General features: G+C 50.7%; 8 protein-coding genes across 8 annotated transcripts; 2 read left to right on the forward strand and 6 right to left on the reverse strand.

The window, feature by feature from the left end:
- Positions 1-958: 958 nt before the first annotated feature.
- Positions 959-4,011, forward strand: N7462_009012 (plasma-membrane proton-efflux P-type ATPase; the record flags this gene model as incomplete). Its single annotated transcript, XM_057080726.1, has 4 exons — positions 959-1,441; positions 1,512-1,742; positions 1,805-3,905; positions 3,965-4,011. The coding sequence occupies 4 exons, from the start codon at positions 959-961 to the stop codon at positions 4,009-4,011; spliced, it is 2,862 nt and encodes a 953-aa protein (XP_056931054.1).
- Positions 4,012-4,337: 326 nt separating this feature from the next.
- On the reverse strand, positions 4,338-5,265 carry N7462_009013 (sugar O-acetyltransferase; the record flags this gene model as incomplete). The annotated part of the gene is made up of 3 exons (XM_057080727.1): positions 4,338-4,698; positions 4,779-5,015; positions 5,165-5,265. The coding sequence occupies 3 exons, from the start codon at positions 5,263-5,265 to the stop codon at positions 4,338-4,340; spliced, it is 699 nt and encodes a 232-aa protein (XP_056931055.1).
- A 363-nt stretch (positions 5,266-5,628) lies between these two features.
- N7462_009014 (uncharacterized protein) lies at positions 5,629-6,687 on the reverse strand (the record flags this gene model as incomplete). The annotated part of the gene is made up of 2 exons (XM_057080728.1): positions 5,629-6,044; positions 6,141-6,687. 2 exons carry the CDS (start codon positions 6,685-6,687, stop codon positions 5,629-5,631), a joined length of 963 nt encoding a protein of 320 aa, XP_056931056.1.
- Positions 6,688-11,355: 4,668 nt separating this feature from the next.
- On the reverse strand, positions 11,356-12,744 carry N7462_009015 (MCT family MFS transporter; the record flags this gene model as incomplete). Its single annotated transcript, XM_057080729.1, has 3 exons — positions 11,356-12,318; positions 12,386-12,527; positions 12,596-12,744. The coding sequence occupies 3 exons, from the start codon at positions 12,742-12,744 to the stop codon at positions 11,356-11,358; spliced, it is 1,254 nt and encodes a 417-aa protein (XP_056931057.1).
- Positions 12,745-13,311: 567 nt separating this feature from the next.
- Positions 13,312-14,127, reverse strand: N7462_009016 (uncharacterized protein; the record flags this gene model as incomplete). The annotated part of the gene is made up of 1 exon (XM_057080730.1): positions 13,312-14,127. The coding sequence occupies one exon, from the start codon at positions 14,125-14,127 to the stop codon at positions 13,312-13,314; it is 816 nt and encodes a 271-aa protein (XP_056931058.1).
- Positions 14,128-15,003: 876 nt separating this feature from the next.
- Positions 15,004-16,344, reverse strand: N7462_009017 (SDR family oxidoreductase; the record flags this gene model as incomplete). The annotated part of the gene is made up of 6 exons (XM_057080731.1): positions 15,004-15,522; positions 15,587-15,664; positions 15,736-15,869; positions 15,934-16,038; positions 16,101-16,277; positions 16,323-16,344. The coding sequence occupies 6 exons, from the start codon at positions 16,342-16,344 to the stop codon at positions 15,004-15,006; spliced, it is 1,035 nt and encodes a 344-aa protein (XP_056931059.1).
- Positions 16,345-17,045: 701 nt separating this feature from the next.
- Positions 17,046-17,553, forward strand: N7462_009018 (uncharacterized protein; the record flags this gene model as incomplete). Its single annotated transcript, XM_057080732.1, has 2 exons — positions 17,046-17,117; positions 17,224-17,553. 2 exons carry the CDS (start codon positions 17,046-17,048, stop codon positions 17,551-17,553), a joined length of 402 nt encoding a protein of 133 aa, XP_056931060.1.
- N7462_009019 (EF hand domain protein) lies at positions 17,550-21,807 on the reverse strand (the record flags this gene model as incomplete). The annotated part of the gene is made up of 5 exons (XM_057080733.1): positions 17,550-17,579; positions 17,644-21,233; positions 21,284-21,377; positions 21,455-21,612; positions 21,795-21,807. 5 exons carry the CDS (start codon positions 21,805-21,807, stop codon positions 17,550-17,552), a joined length of 3,885 nt encoding a protein of 1,294 aa, XP_056931061.1.
- Between the last annotated feature and the right edge of the window lie 473 nt (positions 21,808-22,280).

Here is a 22,280-nt window from a genome sequence, read left to right on the forward strand (position 1 = left end):
AAAGTCCACTATTTGTGATCTCGGGCTTGGTTTCTATACAGATTTGGATCCGACATATTGGGCAGGACTTTATACAGCATACCAGTTACACGACGTAAGCCGTCTCTTATTTCGACGATTGGCAACCATCGCAAAGGCCATATATCCAGGAGTCGGCAGGAAGCCAATCAATTTGGTGCTGCTCGAAAATGACCCATTCAATTTGAAAACTTATTTGGATCTGGAAGCGCTGCACAGAGAAGCTGGGTAATTAATACGATCCAAGCCATGATTTCCATGCTGCACACATTCACTCCCAAACGCCCCATATAGCAGCGTGTCTTTGCCCTGAATTGATAATCATATGAGGAGCAACTCAAAATTTGCTGATGTAGAGCTGTACATAGCCATTGCTGTAGGGATGATTGCCGTGTCCAGGGTAATTGAGGTTCAGTTGCCTGATGGGCGACATGTTCAACTCGACCTCTTCAACCAACGCTAGGCGAGTCCATGGGCGCCTGAGTTCCCAGGCGCCTGGCTCTATCCCAATTCGGGGACTTCCTTGCTCAACACATGCTGGCGATGCATCGATCGTGCTTGCTGAGTTCGGCCTCATCCTTCCAACCTGGCCAGACGAGCCGGGTTTCATTCACGGCTTCCTTCTGAGCCTCAATGGAAGTTGCCCTTTGGCAGATCAATCTAGAACATGTGATGTAGCCCACACAAGTACTGCCTTCAGGGCTGCAGATGTGATTAGATGCTGTTCTTTCCTTCTCCTGGTGCCCACGATTGCCGTACTTCACCGTTTTATTCTCTCCCATTGTTCTTCTCCCAACTTCACCCTTCCCTTCACTTCATTCCCTCCATCCATTCCTGCTTCCACAATTTTGGTCGTCGATTTCATTGAATTTCTTGCTTTGTTCATCAAGTCCGTCCTCTCCGTCGCCATTTTGCTTCTCTTTGATGCTACCACTCTGAAATGTCGACCCCAATCCCCGTTTCTGACCTCAGGCGCATGTCTCTCCACAGCCACCCGCCTGATGATATCTGCGGTCAAGAGGACAAGCCCTCTGAAGAAGCTGATCTTCCACCGGTCCAGATCTCTCCAATCAGCCTTGATTTTGAAAAGAATACTCTCGCACTTCCTGTAAACCCTGAACATGAAGATACTTCCCTTGATCAGGAGCCTAAGGAGACCGAAGAGGACCTTGATCGTGTCATTGCAACGCTGGAAGAAGAAAATGGCGGAGACCCAGATGTTGAAGTCCTTGTCACCACTGACGGCACTGGAACTGCCATTCCCGCTGAGCTTCTGAACACAGACCTCATCTCTGGCCTAACGGATGAACAGGTCACTGCTTCACGTCGCAAGCATGGCTCAAATCTGATGAAGGAAGAGAAACGCAACAACTTCTTGAAGTTTATGTTGCTGTTTTGGGGCCCTGTCCAGTGGGTGATGGAAGTAAGTACCCGTCTTTCATGCATTACACCACTATTTGCCCCGCACAAATGCTGACCACATTGCCAAATAGGGCTCTGCACTGCTTGCCTGTGGTTTGAAAGACTGGATTGATTTCGGTGTCATTGCCGGTCTGTTACTGCTCAACGCATGTGTTGGCTTTCTCCAGGAATACCATGCGGGCAACATTGTCGACAGCCTCAAGAAAACTCTGGCCTTAAAGGCCACCGTGACTCGCAATGGTGAGAAGCTTGAGATCGGTGCTGGTGAAGTCGTCGCTGGAGATGTTGTTCACCTTGAAGATGTGAGTTCTACCTAATCTTCTTAGAATTAGACAAGGTGAATCTGACATCAATCTGACTTTAGGGTTCTATTGTTCCAGCTGATGGGGTCCTGGTTGCGGCAGGGGCCCATCTTCAAATAGATCAATCTTCAATCACCGGAGAGTCTCTTGCGGTGGATAAGCACCAGAATGACACTTGCTTTGCATCCTCTGTGGTTAGGCGTGGAACCACCACCATGATCGTGACCGCGACTGGAGACAAAACCTTTGTAGGCAAGGCTGCAGCACTGGTCACCAAGGCGGGAAATGGGCCTGGTCACTTCACAATAGTCCTGAATGCAATTAGCATGATTCTTCTGACTCTCGTTGTACTCACCTTGCTCGTGGTCTGGGTTGCATCATACTACCGATCGGATGATATTCAGTCCATCTTGGAATACACCCTGGCCATCACGATCGTGGGAGTCCCTGTCGGTCTTCCCGCTGTTGTCACCACTACCATGGCGGTCGGGGCATCCTACCTAGCCAAGCGAAATGCCATTGTGCAAAAGCTCTCCGCGATTGAGTCCTTGGCCGGGGCAGAGATCCTCTGTTCTGACAAGACTGGTACCCTGACCCGCAACAAGCTTGCACTCGGGGAGCCTTTCACTTGCCCTGGCATGGATGTGGAAGAACTCATGCTGACAGCTTGCCTGGCATCAACGCGCAAAGTCCGGGGCATGGATGCTATCGACCGAGTCTTCATCAAGGCTCTCAAAGGTTACCCCCTTGTCAAGCAGCAAATCGGACAATTTCGAACTCTCGAATTCCATCCTTTTGATCCCGTCTCTAAGAAAGTCAAAGCACTTGTCGAGACCCCGGAGGGTGAAAAGATGATCTGTGTCAAAGGCGCTCCCCTTGCCATCCTGCGAACTGTGCAAGAAGATCATCCGGTGCTTGACATGATTGAAAGACTGTATCGAGAAAAGATAACTGAGTTCGCTGGTCGTGGCTTTCGTGCTTTGGGTGTTGCTCGCAAGATTGATGATGCTCAATGGCAGATTCTGGGGATCGTGCCCTGCTCTGACCCCCCGCGCCATGACACCGCAAAGACCATTGCTGAAGCCAAGCATCTCGGACTGTCAATAAAAATGCTGACGGGAGATGCTGTGGGCATTGCACGCGAGACTGCACGACAGCTTGGACTGGGTACGAACATCTACAATGCGGAGCGTCTTGGAATTACCGGAGCCGGCACGATGTCTGGATCGGAGGTCAACGATTTCGTCGAGGCGGCTGATGGGTTCGCCGAAGTCTTCCCTCAGCACAAGTACAGCGTGGTAGATATTCTCCAGCAGCGTGGAAATCTGGTTGCCATGACTGGTGATGGTGTCAATGATGCTCCATCCCTGAAGAAAGCTGATACTGGTATCGCGGTTGAGGGAGCTTCCGATGCGGCGCGCTCGGCAGCTGATATTGTTTTCCTTGCACCTGGGCTGTCTGCCATCATTGATGCCATCAAAACTTCTCGCCAGATCTTTCACCGTATGTACTCCTATGTGATCTACCGCATTGCTCTATCTTTGCACCTGGAGATCTTCTTCGGCCTGTGGATTGCCATCATGAACGAGGTGCTTGATCTTCGCCTCGTCGTTCTGCTGGCTATCTTCGCGGACATCGCCACGTTGGCGATTGCCTATGATAACGCACCATACTCTCCAGCGCCGGTCAAGTGGAACCTCCCAAAGCTGTGGGGCATCGCGGTGATCCTGGGACTCGTCCTGGCGGGCGGGTCTTGGATCGCATTCGGCACCATGCTGCTCCGAGGTGAGCACGGCGGCATGGTTCAGAACTTTGGAGCTCGAGACCCCGTCCTCTTCCTGGAGATTGCCCTCACCCAGAACTGGCTGATCTTCATTACTCGACGAATCCCCGGGTCGACCACAAAGAATTGGCCCTCTCGGCAACTCGTCACTGCGGTACTGGCTGTCGATGGGGCGGCCACGGGTATGACCATTGGCGGCGTATTCGTCAACCAGGCGACATCCATCGTTGCGGTTGTCCGCGTCTGGGTCTTCTCGATTGGTGTCTGGGTCGTCTGTGCGGTCGTATACAACGTCCTGCAGAAGTCTCAGGCATTTGACGACATTATGCACGGCAGAAGCCCGCGCGGTAAAGCACGAGAACGCTCCTGGGAGGACTTCGGTAAGTGGATGTTGGAGACGGCGTTTCCAGTGAAGTCATGGCTAGCTAACTGAGTCTAGTGCTCTCGCTGCAGCGAGTATCGTCCCAGCATGAGAAGACGAGTTGAAGTCAAAGAACAATAAAGTTAAAGACTGCCTTTCAAGGATATGATGATATGATGACTGACGAAGTGACGATACGATGAAAACGCGGCCTTTTATTGTTCGATGGAGGCGCGGGATCAGCCAGCGGGTGGGAAGTGACGGGTGTTGATTTCAGTTCTGTTTTCGAAGTTATCGGCCGATGGGTTGTTATCAGCCACCGCATGTTTTCCATAGTGACAAAGAGTCTACTTCTACGGAGTATCTCCGACAATGGAATTCTGGTAATCTCCTTGTTCGTGGTTTTCTATGGCTCCCTTGGCTCTAGTTCCATTGGCATCAAGGCTGGTCCTTACAGCTCCCTCACCATCGCCCGGTACGGGTTTGCCGGGTCCTGCTCTTCCTCTTCTGCGGATTGAATCGTCTTGAGAACTTTGCAGGGAGCCCCCACGGCCACTGAAAAGGCCGGAATATCTTTTGTCACAACCGATCCAGCGCCAATGGTGCATCCCTCGCCGATAGTCACCCCTGGCAGAATTACCACATTGCCCCCAATCCAGCAATCATCCCCAATCTTAATACAATGGCCGAACTCGACAAACTTGCGCCGAGACAAGATACTCGTCTCGTGGCCTGCTGTAAAGATGCCTACATTGGGGCCCATTTGGACTCGGTCCCCGATGATCACCAGCGATGTATCAAGAATGGTTAGGCTGCCAATAGATACGTAGTCAGTGCAAATCAATCACCACAGCGGCAACAGCAACAATCTCAAGAACAGCCCCCTACTCACTTCCAGTTTATAAAGCAGTCCTTCCCGATCACCACATTACACCCATAGTCTGGGCGAAATGGCGGCTCCACAAACGTTCCCTCGCCGACACGGCCCACCAGCTTCTGCAGCAGATCAAAGCGGACATCTCGGATCTGCTCATACGAGACACTCCGTGCGTCTACGTTGTTGTAGTCTGCCGTCAGGATGCGACACTGATGCCGCGCCTCCTCTAAGCGCGGCAATAGCGGGTTGTATCTATGCGGCGCATTAGCTTGGTTTTCTTACCCGCCAGGGGCCATCGCTTATATCTCCCAGCTAAGACCGCTTTCTTCAATTTTGATGTGAAATAAAAACAGACTTAGAACGGAGTGGGGCAGAGTGAAGGGGTAAGGGGAGGGGCTCACAGCATGCCAGATATCATCTTCTCGTAATCGTCACACATCGGCACGCCGGATAGCTCACGCGCCAGCGCGATGAGATCATCCCGTTTTGTGGAAGATGCCATTGTAGCTGAACTGAGAGAGTGAGAGGACTTTCGGGATAATGCTCAGTCTGGAATCTGGGGATGTCGTGCGTGGGTAGAAGCGCGAAGTTGGATTTGGATTAAGCGGGTGGAGGGTTGGTCGGCCGCAGCCGCCGGAGTGGGGGGGGTTTTGCGAGGGGACGATTGTACACTCGGCCGCCGGCAGAACCTTGCAATCCAGCCCGGCTGACTTGTTGGTCTTGGTTCTTCAGACTTGTTTGATTGGCCGTCATTATAATGTGTGTTCTATTGGACTTGGGCCTAAGGCCATGGATATCTACTGTAATTATTGCACGTCGCTGTCCCAAACCCTGTTCAGCTCCCCTCCCCCGGGCCCACCATGCTCTAGTGGTTACTGCAGAGAATAGCTTTCGGAGGAATGCATGGCTGTGGTGAGTCGGCCGAGCGAGGAGGATAAATACCAATGTTCTCCTCCTTCACTTCAAAGGAGACAGACTCTGCCTCCTGTAGGAAGCGCTGCTGTCGCTTGTACATGCGCCAGAACACCAGGCTGCCATGGATCTGAGCAGCCGAAAAAGCACAATGCAACAGTGGCGTGGCAACCTTGAAGGCAATCTCCCAGCGGTTCCATAAACTGCCAAACAGCCACATGGTGACGATCGTCTCACAGGTGGTGCCAATGGCGGTAGTGATGCAGGACAGCAGAAAGAGTCGACTGAGGAAATGGTGGCGCTGCGGGTAGATGCGATAGAGAATGATGGCGATGTGGGGGAAGAATTCGGATACGATGTCAAAAGCACCTATAGTTACCCGTGATTCAGCACCAATTATCTGCAGATTTTGGGAATGGCCTGGGCACAAGAACCTCGGCGACCTTGGGAAGATGGATCACGTACCCCATACGGTGCAGAGAATGAATTCGATATCTGCATCGGGCTCGCGTGCCAGCTTCAAGCTGATGGCGATCGCAGACTGTCCTATGAGGATTGTTCCGATATGATGTAGCACCGCGACGGGCGAGAGTTTGGAGCGGTATATGAGCTCGAAGATGTACATGGCGATCAGCATCTGGGCCACGACGATGAGCATGTCGCCCAGGGTGACGGGGGATCCATGCGCGTAAGGGGTGTGGAAGGTGGAGTTGCAGAACGTAACGGCGACAAATGGATAAGCAGCGACAATCAGGATGAGGATCTTGGTCACGCCGGCAATGTGATGGTTGATGAATCCGCGGCGGTTGAGCTCACTCAGGTTCAAGTAGATTGGGCCATAGAGCCTTTTGATCAAGAAGCCCTCGAGAATATAGAAGCGGATGAGGAAGAAGACGACCAATATGATTGAGATGATGAGCGCTGAAAAGGGAGCTAAGATGGAGATTGGCTCCAGCGGTTTGTTTTGAAGGGTATTGCTGTGCTCATCGCGAGCGAGCAGCGGGGTGACCATACTGGCCGTGGGATCCAACCGGAATTCACAGGAATTGATGTATGCAAGACAACAGATGAAATACTAGAGATCGATATTCAAAGTTTGCACGGGACAGAAATATTTCGAGTCTCAGTCCGGTAGCACGGTGGGAGAAGATACTATGATGGGAAAGAGAAAAAGAGAGAAAGAGAAGGCATACCAATAGAACGGCCTGCTAGAAACGAACGATGTTGGAACGAGAGAAACAAGCGTCCAATGGGTGGAATAAAAACAAAATTATCTGGCCATAGAGACCATGAAAGCAGGTCACTCCTTAAAAGACCGAACAGGGGCGGTCATACTAAGACGTTAACCGGACAAAAATGGGACACGAGTTGGAATACAGCAGGTCGGATCCACATCCTAACTAAGCCTGGCGCGCACCGTCAGCACGAAATGCAAGTAAAAGGATGCATTCTTGGGGTCTGCCGTCTCCCAGAATACCGTCTTGAATTTCTGACATGCCGTTACAAAAAAGGATTCTTGTGTGAGTTCCATCGATTTTCCATACGATCCGAGGTTCAGGGCAACGGAATCAGCCCTATCGAGAAACTAGGGACCTCGACGAAAAAGGATATTCTGGGAGCCTCGAGCCGATCAGCCCTACCCTCTATCAAGTCCCCTAAATTTCCCTAGCTTTTTTCAACATGCTGTATTCGCCTCTGTCTCCGGTCCATCAGGGGGTCAAGCTTTCCCGCGTCGGCAGGTAAACCTTAACGATGGGCATCTTCACCGCTGGTTGGTGTACAGGGGCGCCTTACTCCGCCGGCCCAGGGTTCGAGGGCACTAGCCCCCATTGCGATTGCATTTCACACGCTTTCGGCGGGCTCCATTCGGCTCCATCTGACACGGGCATAGGCAGCAACGTATTCCCATACAATGCTGCCTGCTGGTTCTGGGCCCCATGAAGTAGCCAACAACGATACGAGGTAGTACATCTCGTGAAGCCAGAAGAGATTGTGCGGAAAGCACGATTCGATTTTTCCCTCCGCGGATCACCTCAAGACAGGCAGTTCTGGAAATGACCTGAGATCCACTACGATCGGTGATAACTTTTCTTACTGGGCATTGATCTTATACTGGGATCGTATTGCAGGGTTGCGGACAGAGAATTTTCAGCAACTAGCAATAATGGAGCTGCCTAACCGTCTCGAAGAACAATCCATGGGCCAATCCATAGGCAAACCCAGACCGACTCGAGACACTCGGTTTAGTGAGACCGACGACTCCCATCCATTCAAGGGTATTTTAGATGAAAAAAAATTAAATCTGCATATAGCTATGACAATTTTGAGCCCTGTTGAGAGACAACAAAATGCTATATATTATCCATTAAATCCTTCATGGGAAATGCATCAACGCCCAACATACCCTCGCTCTATAGATCTATATACATATCTATGGTTTGATGCACCCCCGAGCTTCGATCCGTTGAACGCCCTTTCTCGCCTCTTTTTCTTTCTGACAAACTTGAGTTAAACACTGGCTTGAACTCCACAATTCCTACAAGCAAAGTGAGTATCGGCAAAGTTTTCCAATGTGAATTCGCGGAAATCCGCGCGCCCCGAGGTTATCTATCGTCAGACTAGGTCTATATTCTACTAGTTAGTTAGTAGAATCTCATAAATAAGTCCAATTTTAGCTAACTCATATAGTGAAAATACGCGCTATAATAGTCTAATGAGAAAATAGAAAGATAATTTAGTATCAAAAAGACTTTCTTTACATCTACTAAATCTCATTCTAGAAAATTAGGTTTCATGGGGATAGTATCAGTCATATTTTGCCCCGTAGAGTTGCCCTACAGACTTAATTTGGGCCTTGCTATCCCTTCCATCAAGGTCGAAGAATCTGGCTATTTGATATCGAGTCTATATTATTATCTTATTCTCAAACTGAGATTAGCTTTCGTCAAGCAAAATATGATTATCATTTTTGAAGCCTCTGCGATACCTAGACCCATTTCATTGATTTTGAAGTTCTCGTCAAGTGATGTCCAGATGGAGTGGTGCTCCATGGAGTACAACCTTGAAATGCTCTCAAATATCAATTGAAAGATCTTGTGTGTGTTTGAAGTGTCAAAGAGACTTGACGCCTTTTCCTCAAATTCAAAAATTTAATAAAGAATTCATTTGCCATGATATCAGGAATGATATATTGGCGCTCGTGTATCAGCAGTCGCGTTCAAGTTCTCGTATATTCTGTCCACCTGGTTGAATTTGTTTCATACCACACAATCTCATTTGCTTAAGGTTCTCATTTCTATTTTAGTGGGAAAATAACGGTCTGCAGGATGACTCAGGATTGGTGTAAATAACACTACTCCTCTCGCAGAGAGACACCTTCTCTTATTTATACTTTCTATTCTTTTGTCTCCTCCGTATCACTCCTACTATCCCCTAGAGGTCGGACCTGGTTCGCAGTGAGGTGCAACTTTACCCTAGCTCACTATATAGATGATATAGTACGACTGGAAATCTGAGATGAGATGAAAATGCTCATCGCGTAGGTCTTGATTACGCTCTTGTGCCTAACTTCGATGGTCTTTTATACTATTAGTGCCTTACACCGCCCCCACCAACCCTTCCGGGTTGTGGGTGCGCCACACAGTCTTTTCGTTTCACACAGTCTTTTCGGATTCTTCCTATTTCCACTATCTATCGCTGCATCCCACTAGTATCTATAAAGAAATTATTACCGTTCTGACGTGCTTCCTCTGCTCTATCTAACGATGCCTGGCTTTCCTGTGTAGGTTCTGGTGGTGGTGATGTTCCATACGCTTTCTTCCACTGCTTCCTCACCCGCTTCCGCTCTGCCTCTGCTTCCTTCTCGTTTCTTTTAGTAATAGAACGATTTGCATCTCTAATAGAGAGAACCCCTGTTTTGCTAAGCGGTGTTTTAACCTGGCGCTTGGTGATTGGGCGCTGTAGTGGTTGTTGAGCTTCCTTAATCTTGCGAATAGTATCGTTCGCTAGATTTAGGTTCTCTATAGCAATCTTGTTATAATGAAATAGGCGATCAAGATTACGTTGCTGCCGCGGTGTAAGATCTTCTTGTTGATATCTAGCAATCTTTTTCTGATTCTTCTCTAGATCTTGAATAGATCTAGGTAGCGATTAGTCGATACTAGAAGAAGATATAGTTGTTTGTGGTAGTGGCGGTGTTAAACGAAGCGGTAGATCTAGCGCTAGGAGATCTGGGATTTCTTGGATAGGAAGGCTATTAATAACCTTTCTACTATCGACTGGATAGATCCCACGATCTTTAAACGATTCCCGAATGATTCGCTGGCTAAACGCTCTATTCCGAATATCACCGATTATTCGAAGGAACTCCGATCTTCCGATAGGGCTTCCACCCTAAAACGCGTGGTCGTTATTCGCTAAGCGGAAGTGTTGCTTATAGCTTAGAAACGGCTTACCGTCTAGCGGTTGGCAAAGGTGTGTAGTATGTGGTAGGAAGCCTATTAGTAGGATATCGTTCTCTTCGCAAAGATGTAGGAATTCGAATGTAAGATACGAACCGTGACCGTCGAATATTAGGATACGTTTTTCACCTGATTTCGTACGGTCGCGTGTTAATTCTATAAAGAATCGAAGCTACTGAACTACTATATCGTCGGTTATCTAACCGTTTAGTGATGTAGTGATCGTAGTATATAGTGGTAGGTCTTCTGTTTGATTAAACCAAGATTCTATAAAGATCCCGTTGCCTTTGAATATAAACCAAGGTTCTAGCTGCTACCCGTCGGCAGCGATACACTCGATAGTCGTGATATTTTCGCCTTGGTCTAGCTGAGGAAGATCTACTATCTTCCTACTACTACTACTAGTAGTAGTAGTAGTAGATATAACGTTTCTAGATCTTTCTTCGCCTGGTTGAAAGCCGCATTCATCAAAGTTATAGACTAAGCGTGCTAGTGTAGTCTTCTTGATTGTTTAGGCTAATAGATCGTACTAATTCGCTAATGCTGCTAGATCTTCTGCTAGGATTCGCTTTAATTCCTTCGTATACTGCTTAGTAGGCCCTAATTGAAGATGTTTAGGAAGCCTATTAATAAAGCGATACGCCCACATCTTGCTAACCGACGGCTTACCGACGCGTTGGCATGCACGATTCGCCCACGATTCTAGTATCCTAGGGGTGATAGGCATATAGCAATCGTTCATATATTGAATCCAGCAAATCAAGGCTTCTTCCTGATAGGCTTCTAGGGCGTATCCGACACCGCGTTTAGCAGTAATAGGCCGTGTTTTCTTTTTAACACGATTTGAAAGCGTACGCTCAGGTACGCCAAATTCCCGTGCTAAACGCGCTATATTAGGCTTCTTAACACGCGATGCAGCTAGGCAGGCCTCAGCCATACGAGATTCATCAAAATTAGTCATATTTAGAAAGTGATGTTGGGTAGGAAGCAAAAAATAGGATAGTAGGAAGAATCCGAAAAGACTGTGTGAAACGAAAAGACTGTGTGGCGCACCCACAACCCGGAAGGGTTGGTGGGGGCGGTGTAAGGCACTAATAGTATTTAGACGCAATAGTGTAGCTAATATTCTATATTGTTATATAGTAGATTTTTCCAGCAAAAGATATTATGGTACTAGTGAAACAAGACGACCCTCCTCCATTCTTACGCGGTATCCTGGTTCATGCAACCAATTTGGCTCCTGCAAGACAGACTCTTGCCCCCAAAATCACCCCTGCCCCGGCAAGACTGCAAACCCCGGCAAAGATGATCGCTGCATTATAGGATTCATACCGATTGTTCATCGCACCCGTAATCGGCGTTCCCGTGAGTCCGGATATACTCAGCACCCCGAGGGCCATCCCAATGTACGAGCCGATCTCACTCGGCTTGGCGGCAGTCATTGCAATGGTGGCAGGGAAAAGGCCAATCACGGTGCCTGAGAAAAACCCAAACAGGACCGAAAAGGCGATCATTCCACCCAGGGAGTCGATCGACAACCAGCAGAAGATCAGGATGCCACAGACCCCAGATGCACCAGTTAGCGTGTTAAATCGTCCAAGCCGGTTAGCCATGACACCGCCGAGCAGACGACCAGCCAGTGACCCGGCATTGAGTATAGCGATCAGATAGAAGGACATATCGACTTCGATACCGATCGACACCCCGTATGAGGGAATGTAGAACATCGGCACAAACAAACTCCAGAATATTAGGAACAGACCTCCAACTTGAAGTGCGTAGGCCGGATGCTTCCATGCTGTCCAGAGTAGTGGCGCACCAGTTTTACGCTTCGGCGCGTTTGACGACACTGACAGGCAAGCCACAATACTCAGAGCAAGCATCAGGAACCCAAGCACTCGGACAGTCCAGCCGAAGCCCAGATGGCTGTGGTTCAGCATGCGGTTCAAGGCAACCGGGAAAATCACGCCGGCCAGTGACGATCCGCTCGAGGCGATGCCCATGGCTAGCGGCCGTTTCTGGAAAAAGTACTGGTTCACAGCTGTCAGGGCTGGAGTGTATGTTAGACCGTTCATGAGGCCGCCTAGCAGGCCCTGCGCCAGCATGAATTGGTAGTATTCCGTGCACAGGCTGGTCAACATCACGGAGAGCACAAAGAGCATCGAGCAGGGAACTATGATAATCTTTGAGGTGGGAAGAGATCAGTAAATCAGCACTTTGCACAACCTCACTCTTTTTCTTGATGCTCACCTTCGGCCCATAGCGATCCATCATCGGCCCCGACACCAACCCTGCAGAGAACATGAAGAACACCTGCAATGACCCAATCCATGCGATATTCGATTCACTCTCATTCTTCAGGAATGTGCTTCGGTAGTATGATTCGTAAATTCTAGCGCCTGATCAGTCCCTGCTTCGATGCCAGAATCTGAAGTGCTTTTTTATTTTATTTTGGCATACCCAAAGGCATTGATATATCCGAATGTGTTGAACATGACACACCAACAAGCCAGCACAGCGAGCCAGCCTTTGAGGCCGCCCTCCGGAAATGTTGACTTAAGAGCGGGCGTATCTTCACTTGCCGGCGCGGACTTTTCGAGGTCACTCATGGTGTATGTGAGACTGTGCGTCCGACCAAGTTTCGTATGTCGAGGCAAACAGGCCGGAAAGGGAAATCTTGTCTTGTTAACTGGTGACGCTTATTCATTTGAAAAGAGAGGGTTTGTTTTATTTATACTAATACATAGTTCATGAATCTGTTATTCCGTATAGTTCTTACGTCCGGAAGATCGGGGATTTTTCCCTAAGGGGCAATTGACATCGATATAACCAAATCAGGCAACTCCGAAAGCTCGGATTTTACCACAAAACGCTAGAGATCCACAACCCGATAAATGCTAGTTAAGTCTTTTTTTTAAATAAGTGATTTTAAAAGTTGAAGGTGCAGCCATAATACAGAGGCAATGAGTTTAAATTTTGGGAAAAGAAGCAAAGGCAAAACAGCCAGAAGAGCTCGAGGATACATCATCTAAGAAAAGCAAATCAGTGCCCAAGTCATCAGAAAGCACATCTTAAGGAAAATCAAACTCCGGCCGAGAACTCAATGTCAAGACACACTAAGGACCAAGCTAAGCTTATTTTGATGCAGCACCCCTGTCTTCCTGTTCCTCAATCGATTAGAGTAGGCCGGGCGATCGACCGGGCGGCAATTGACTCATTCGACGCATCTTCTGGTTCATGTCCTGAGGAATCCCTCGAGGAAAGCGGTGCATGACATAGTCCCGGAATTCCCCAACGAGCTTGTTCATGGCCTGCGGGTCGTCAATATCCAGACGGCTCTCCCGCACCCATGCCTTCATGTCCGGGTGCTCCCCGACGGCAGCCATGAACTGGCAGAACTGGCATTTCACAGAGGGTGCGTCGTTGCCGAGAAGGTAGATCAACTCATCCAGCGCCTGGTGCCAGCGCCGGATAAAATCCGGGGCCAGAATGCGCGGCGTATAGGTGCAGCTGAGCCAGTGTGACCAGACATGCTGCTTGGCCCGGGTGCTGAACATGATCTCAATGGCTTCAAAGGCCTGTGTGGCGCTTTCCGCCAAGTCAATATGCACTTGAAGCTGAACTTCTTTCCCGAGTGTGGCATGGAGAAGGGGCAGGAGCTCTTTATTGATGGCGCGCCAGGTGCGCAGGGCCTCGTTAGGCTGGAGGATACTCTCGTTGAGGAAGGCATTGATTTGTTCAGGCGTGATCGACACAGCATCGATTTGGTTGTGTGTCGCAATTGTGGTGCGAATAGAGTCATTCGTTGGAATTTGGATTTCATATTCGATCGATGGCCGGTTCTCGCCAGTCAATGTTGGCCAGTATCTATCATCCAGGGCTCTGAGGGTGCGGCGAAGACGACTGTGCCAGCGACCGAAATTGGTGTGATCTCTAAGTCTGCCCACGTCGCTAGCAACCCTCTGGACTCTTTGATCTCGAGAGGAAGCCATATCTGATTCATCTATGGACAGAAGGGGAGTGTTCTTCATTCGAAGGTGTAAGAGAGGAGGAGAGGGGGGAGCCAAGGGAATTAGGCAGAAGGCATAAGTGACGCTGAACAACCAGGATATTCAGCAATAGTCAGTTTAATCAATTTGAAGAGTCATGAGGATGAATGCATGCCAGTATCACCCCTTTGCAACAGAAGGAGCAGGAAACAGTCAAAGTGTGAATGTGTAGTGAGGCTTGTCGAGGAGGACGGCACGAGACATTCACTGCTTCAGGTGACTGCTGACTGGTCCGGTTGTCCTCCTTTTACGAGATCCCACAGTCAGTCCGACTTGTTTGAAATGTCTCCAATGGAGCTCCAAATCCCGGAAATCAGGGCTGAATAATTACGAACAGATGCTGCAGAAGTCATTTGGCATTCAAGGCAAGCACTAGCAATAGATCAGCATTGTCTTTAAGGGAAATTAAGCAACTTCCCTGGTACTGTAGATCCCCGGTACCCACAATGCTTGTTTGGGCTGAAGCCCCACCTAGCAGAACAACCCATGACAAGAACCCCGAATGCCCTTGCTTCATGAACGTACCTGTCATATATGAGATGAACATAGTGAATATTTACAGGTCTTTGATTTTGAAAGAGGGGGTAGGCTAGAAGATCTGGGCATGGCATGAGAAGCATGTCTTTTAACTATCTCCGAAACAGAACAGAAGTACTTCTATCATTTCCGCATGTATCAAAAGGCAGCTAGATCAAGGACAACAAAAAGAAAATGCTTCAAATCATATCATCTATCCATTAGGAGTCGTATTTATTCTATTTCCACAAATCATCTCGCAAACGACTCGCGCTTGCAGCAACCAATCACCTTAAATCCAGATTACTGGGCGATTTCAGGCTGAACTTCCAATAAACTATGTACCGCATCCACTATGCTCTCTTTTAATGGCCGGAACGCCAATCCCAGGATCTCTCGGACTCGCGAGTTATCGAAGCCGTACACACCGTCTACCGGATACTCGCCCGGGACCAGAGCGTCGCCGGTCGGGAGTCGGTCGCAGAACTCGGGGAATTCTTGGCCGATGATTTCGGTGATCTCTTTGTTGGAGAAATGGCTGGCGACGGTGAAAAAGCGTTTGCCGCCGGCGTCGGGCTTCTCAATGGCGAGGATGTGGGCCAGGGCTAGATCCCGCACATCCACGTACAGATAGTTACCGGTTGGGGGGCACTTTTGCTTCGCGGCACCGGTGACCAGGTCGCGGATCCGCTCGTTGGAGGTATTGACCGCGCTGAGAGAGGCAAGGTTATGAGCGATCGGCCCCAGGACGAGTGGGGGGTTGATCACGGCAAGGTCGAAGGAGGGTTTCTCCCTCGCGATGAAATTCCACGCGGCACGCTCCTAGAGTAAGTTTTCAGCCTTGAGGCTTGTCTATTTTGCAATGCAGAATCGCGGATGGACTCACGGCAAAGGTCTTGCTGGCACGATATGCATTGGCGGGACTCTCGTTGGCTTGTGCTTCAGTGATTGGGCACCAGTCGGCCTATACTCCATACTTCGTGAGCAACCTGGCCAGTCTAAAAACGATGGCTAGTGACACAGCTTCCATCTTACCTCTGAATATACTTTTCCTTGGGCCTTCGCATAGACGTTATTGATCGCGGCGAAAGACGAAGTCAAGACGACTCGCTTTACGGATGGGGCATGTTTCTGTATCGATTGGAGGATGCCCGTGGTGCCATTGATAGCTGCGAGATCAGAAAAGGTTAGCCCAATGCGCAGTAACTCAGCATGTTGGATATCCTTGCTAACCAGGTGTTAACAATTCCTGCGCATCCTTCGCGTGGAAATGATACGGGCTGGCGGTGTGGATAACAGCTTCGAATGGCGGCTCCGAGATGACGGCTTGATCGAACGCTGGCCCATCTAATTAGTTCAACCGGGCCTGCTTCTGCTACTGGGGGCAAGAACAATCTCACCGCCGGGCTGGGCAATATCCTCTACAATCGCACAGTCCAGTCGGCCTTTCGATAGCTCTGGATGGGCGCTCAAGATGGCCTGGGCCTTTTGCGGGGAGCGCACCGTAGTGACGACCGAGTAGCCGCGAGCCAATAACGTCTCCAAAACATGCGTGGCGATAAAGCCGCTGCCACCTACTGCGTGTGAGCGAGTAAGTTCCGACTGAAGGGGCATTTACTTACCAGTGAGAAGAACGCGAGTCATTGCGGTGTTCTATGAGTCTATAATCTAGAATCTGAATCTGAGAGGATTCGGTAATTAAATTCCGTCCCAAGAACGGAGATACGGTGTCCACGATCCATTTAAATAGAAATCCCGCGAGGCTGTCGAATCAAGCCTCGATCGGTGATATCCTAAGTCCGCCGCGACCGGCCTCTTCGGTGGACGCATCAGCCCGCAATCCCCGGAGATAGACGCGGAAGAGCAGGAGCTCGACTACGTGATTGGCAGACAGACATCCGGAATGGAAGTGACGTGCGAGCAAAGGCCCCAAAATACTATGTACAGCTTCGGCTCTCCTCTAGTAGTGAAGTGGACCGAGACCGTGAGGCCTCCGAATGGGGCTAGTGCATGTCGATAAAGCTTGTCGAACTTGGCGTCAGAAGCTGATCAATCGCGTCCAAGATTTTTATACTTGGGAACCCTGGCCTGTCACCATCTCTCAACTTGTTCATTCTCTCTATACAGACGGGCCCTCTGTGGCATCAGATTCTACTCTCCTACTGTATTCTAGCAAGAGAAGCCACCAGATATTAGTATATCCTCCCAGCATCGAGGACTATAGGCACCCCCTCAGTATTTGAGATGGTGGAAGCAGTCTGTAAGCCATTGCCATCTGTCCCACCTCAAGCATTCACCTCAGCTCCAGAGAACAAAGGCCAATTTAATGAAAAGGTTAGGGCACAATGATCGCAGGACCTAGAGTCACAGACGTCTGGCGAACACGAGACGCCCTGCAAACTTATATTGGCGAATGGGTAAGTACGGTCGATGCTAACATCGGCAAAATAAAATAACTCGGTATGTTTATAGTACGGGGCTTAGACAGGTGATGTTATTAGATTATTGCTAAAAATGGTTTAGCATGGCTTTGCACAGGGAAGCAAGTGTGTGCAGGTGGTGACACCGATTTTCCGGAAGTACTGTATCCGTAAACTACACTACACCGCAACGACAGGAAGGAAAAGAAACAAAGAGAAATGGAGACAGATGTACAAGGCGCTGAATAGGACGGAGATGACAATGCGGCAGATGAGGGTACAGGAACAGCTTTCCCTTCCAGTCAACCACAACGCACAGTTAAAGGATGGGGAAGGCAAAGTCATAAGGAAAGACATCATGGGCAAAGAGGGATATGTGGGAATGATATGTGCAAAGGAGGGAAGAGGGAGCTGGGTCATGCGAGTTGGTTAGGGCTTGGACGTCAGGTAGTCCGCAGCCTAAGACCGAGTTAGTATACCCCTTGGGGCGCAAATGGGAAACGGGGCGGAGCGGTTAGCTGACCTTGTCAAGATTGTAGTCGAACTTTTCCAAAGCAGCAAGAGATTCATCCCGGGGGAAGCCCATGCCAGTCAATCGCTGTAAAATCAGGTCATCTTCGCCCGAGTCGGTGTTGAGGGCCCAGCCAGGAGACTTGGAACTGGCTCCATTGACATCCTCGCCAGTGGCAGGCTTGGCATTGTCCAGAGGGGCAAAGAGAGTGTCCCAGTCATGGCCAGCAGCATTGGACTCGCCTCCATTGGGAGAGGCGACAGGCTGGGCAGTTGCAGCTTGGACATTGTTGTCGAAGGAAAAGAAGTCAGAAGAACCAGCGTGGCCAGCGTCGGTGCTGGAAGAAGCACCGTGGGTCTGCTGGGCCGGAGAATCAAACGAGAAGTCGAAGTCCGAAGTATGCTTCTTGTCATGATCCTCGGGCTCATCGTCATCATCGTCGGCTTCCTGGGCAGGCGCGAGGTTGAGTCCAGCAAAGGCCGCCTCGAAGTCAGGTCCGCCTGTCTTTGCTCCGCCGATGGGGGCCGGAGCCTCCTGAGGGCCCAGATCATGTTGAGGCTCGTTTCCAATCACCGGTGCGCCCGTGCTGTGTTCCACGGAATGGGGAGCATCTGGAGCGACAGTGGGGTCGGTGCGCTCCGGCAAAAGACCGGAAAACTGCGGCGGCATCTGGCTACCATCTTCATTGCCAGGTTCATATTTAGGAGGGCTGAGTTGCTCATCTGGGCCGGGGGGCTGAGTCGACGGCTGAGATGTCCCAGGGGCTGGGAAAGCAGCGAGCTGAGAAGCATCGATCGAGTCACTCGGCATTCCCTTCTTCGTAGCGGTTGGCGAAACCGGAGCGAAGTCATCATCGAACCCCATGGCACCCTCATCATCGGAGCTATCATCCTCATCCTCGTCATGGTGAAGCTCCTGGATGGGAGGGAATTCTGACTGTGGAGCGGCTGCACCGTTCGCATTCTGCGACCCGGAGGGCTGCCTCATAGACGCGAACGCTTCCTCGAAATCGTTCGCATTCTCTGACTCGGATCGCTTGTGGGCTTTGCTTCCAAAAAGTTCGTCAAAAGACAGGTCCTTTGCGGGCTCTTGATTGCCGGTAGAGACTGGAGAAAGAGCTGCTGCCGCTGGTTGCTGAACAGCAGCAAGTGATTCAACAGGAGGAGGAATCTCATCAAACGGAGAACGCGCTGGTGTGCCCTCAACTGTTGACGGCGGAGCACGGCTGTAGTCGCTAGACTCGGCCGCAGAAGGCGGGCCCTGGTCGCTTGTAGCTTGTGAAGGAGTTGCAATACCCGAGGTTTCAGGGCCACCAAATCGGCTAGCAGGGGGCGATACCATAGTAGACGAGGTCACAGAATGAGTCTCGTTGAACGGCAGGAAGTTCGGAGTAAGCTGGCGAGACTCGCTAGGGGGCGGGGGCTCAAGGGCGCCAGAAGGGAAGGCACCAGGCAGTGCTCCAGGGGGCGGAGACACTGACGGGGTAGGGACATGAGAAGTAGCGGGTGACTTGGTAGTAGACAGCGGCGACTCAGCACGGAACGAGGTGGGAGGCGGGCCAGCGGCTACAGGAGCTGCAAAGGACTGGCCGAAGAGGCTATCGAAAGCCTTCTGCTGGTCACTAGAGGAATCAGGTGAGAGGGCACGATCGCTAGAGTTGCCTGTTGCAGTCCGTCGGAAGAATGGGTTGGTATTCTGGCTTGCAGTAGAAACAGAGGGGCTGACAACCTCGGCGGCGGTGCTAACTGGAGTGGCGGATTCCTCAGTATACTGAGGAGTATCCCTGGCGATAGAGTCGATTTCGCCCTCGATCTTATCGCGCTCGCCTTCCACAGTAGCCAGCTGCTTCTTGTTAATTGCAACAAGACCCTTCTGCTGACGAGCTTCAGAGCGAGCCTTCTCCAGCGCTGGCTTGAGCTGGGCCACTTCTGCGTTCGCAAGACGGATCTTCTCCTTCAGGCTGGCATTCTCCTGCTGATCAGCAGCTAGTGCAGTCGCAACCTGGCTATATTGGCCCTGCAGGTCCTGTCGGCTACCCTCAATCAAAGCATATTCTTGCTGCAACTTGGTCGTTTCAGCCTTGGATGTCTTGAGGCGTTCCTCGAGAGCTTTGAAGTTGGCAACCTCCTGCTCATACATAGCACGGGCCTGGGCGAGACGAGCTTCGAAATCACGTTTCTGCTGAGAGGTCTGCGTGATATTTTGTTCAGCAGAAGTGCGCTTTTCTTGGACAGTGTGCATCTCCTTAGCCAAAGAGCCAATCTGATTGGAGAGATTTGCGAGATCACTTGTCTCCTGAGTTAGCTTCTTCGACTCTTCGGGATCATTGTCGCCCAGTAAGTCATCAGCAGGAGGCGGGGGCGAGCGAGCTGTAGCAGGGATACCACCCGATGCACCAGTCATTTGGGGCTGCAGGCTCTGGCCGAAAGTAGACGTGGGGATGAACGGCTTGAAAGTTGTAGAGGCGGTTTGTGGAGAAGCTCTGGACGATGGGGAACCGGGTGTGTGGAATGCAGCGTTGGAGCCACCAGTAGATTGAGGCATTTGAGTTTGTGGCACAGGCGGCGGCGGAGAATCGAGACCGAATAAGTCATCCGCAGCAGATCGTGGAACGGGTGCGGGTGCTGGAGCAGGGGCTGGTACGGCAGCAGATTGGGGTGTAGGAGCCTGTCGGCGCATGTTGGGTGGAATCAATGCAGGCGGTAGGACTTGGGGAAGAGGCTCCTTGCCAGATCGTTGAAGTCTGACAAGATACATGGCCACCGCAAATTCCTCGCGGGTCAGCTGGCCATCAGCATCAATATCAGCCAGGTCCCAAATTTGAGCGAGAACTTCTTCAGATAGCTGCGCTTTCATGAAGAACGAAACAGCCTGGTCACCGGTGATGATGCCAACCTTGGCAGTATCAACTGTCTCGAAGATACTATCAAAGTGCGCTTTCTCCTGCGGATTAACAAGCCAGTCGCCGGTCGACTGAGCTGAAAGAGGGTTGCCGAATGGTGAGCGACCAACACCAATCGGGCTCATCGGGCTACCAGTTCGCTGAGGACCGGTAAATTGTTTAGGAATCGCAGGTACAGGAGGCACCTCGGCGCGGGATCCAAAAGAACCCCGGCCGGATCCGCGGCGGGCCGCAGCTTCGTATAGACCAGGCGGAAGAGTCTGGGGAATGCCACGAAGCGCACCTGACTTGAATGACGTCAAAAGGTGCATAGCAATGACAAACTCAGTTGCATCAAGCGCTCCGCGCTGCTTGGTGTCTGAAAGGTTCCATATCCGACCCAGAACTTCATTTGGCAGCCTGGCACGTTCGAAGATCTGCTTGGCGATTTCTCCTGAGATCATTCCATTATGAACATCGGATTTATCAAAAAGGGAAACAAACTTGTGGGCGTCATCGGGTTGCAAGGGCGGCACTCGAATGGGGGCGCCCGCAGCAGGTGGAGGGCTAGCAGTGCCAGACTCCGGGGGGCGGGCGTTGTATCTACTGAGATGCCATCGAAACGGGGCAAGGGACCAGCTGTAATCAAGAAGATATGTGGTTAGTGTTACGTCCATTCCATCCTTCCGTGGAAGGAAGATGACAGGGAGCACATATCGCGCTCCGTTGAGAAACACTCACGCTGCAATGCCAGTTCATCAGAAGGCGTACGACCAGCCTGTGCATGCCCAATCAATCGTAAAACGATCCCAAATCCGGAGGGGGTCAAAAGACCCCTGTTCTCCTTGTCTGCAAGCTGCCAGATCTAAATTCAACCACAACCCTCGTCAGTAGCTGTTCAGATCTCGACAACACATTATAGCATCCTCTCTCCTGACATACCTCTCCAAGAGTGGCGGACGGAAGATGTGTCTTCTCAAAGAAAGGGACTGCAATCTCGCCAGTGATGACGCCAAGGTTGGTGGTATCTGCCGCCTGGAAGAGCTGGTAGAAAACGCGCTTCTCCTCGGGAGTGAGGTTCAGGTTCGGATGCCGTTGTGCTAAAATGATTGCATCCGTCAGCTCCGCGAGTCTGGATATTGCAGGTAGAGGCTAAAAGAAGAAAGGGTGCAAGAGAGGGGGTGGGAAGCGGAGCTTCCGGCGGGCCTCCTGAATTGCGCCAAAGACATGACTATGCGATTGCTCGCACTGGAAGACAATGAGGTATCTGAAATGAACTCACGGTTATCAGCCATAGCTGCGGGTTGAGAGGAGTGGGCTCCCTCTCCTGGCAGATGGGGACCGAATAGTTGGGGGCCTGGAGGACAAGTTGGAGAAACGGGGGGCCGTCAGCTTAGCCGAAAGAGGCCACGAGCATGGATTGGTCCAGGCGCAGCTTCCGAGAGAGGGTGGATAGACGGCGCTGATGCAGAACAAATGATTCTCGGGCTCCAAATCAGAGGGCCGGCGTCAAACGGGGGTTTGGGGGTGGGATAAAGAGAGGCTGGAGTCGATGTCGTAAGGATGGTCCCCAAAGGCGGTCAGTCGGTTTAGCGCCCATTCCACCCCCCAATTCAGGGTCTCGGATCCAAGGATTGTTGTTGCTATATAGAGTCGCCAGCATGGGATGGTTCGGACTCAACGCGATTTTAGTCTATTCACTGGGGCTTCCCTTGCTCACTAGTGGCAATTGACTCACAAACAGTCTGACATCCTCCTGAGGCCAGGT

The sequence above is a fragment of the Penicillium macrosclerotiorum genome, assembly GCF_028827735.1.
Source record: "Penicillium macrosclerotiorum strain IBT 26536 chromosome Unknown utg000008l_segment0_segment0, whole genome shotgun sequence".
NCBI lineage: Eukaryota > Fungi > Ascomycota > Eurotiomycetes > Eurotiales > Aspergillaceae > Penicillium > Penicillium macrosclerotiorum.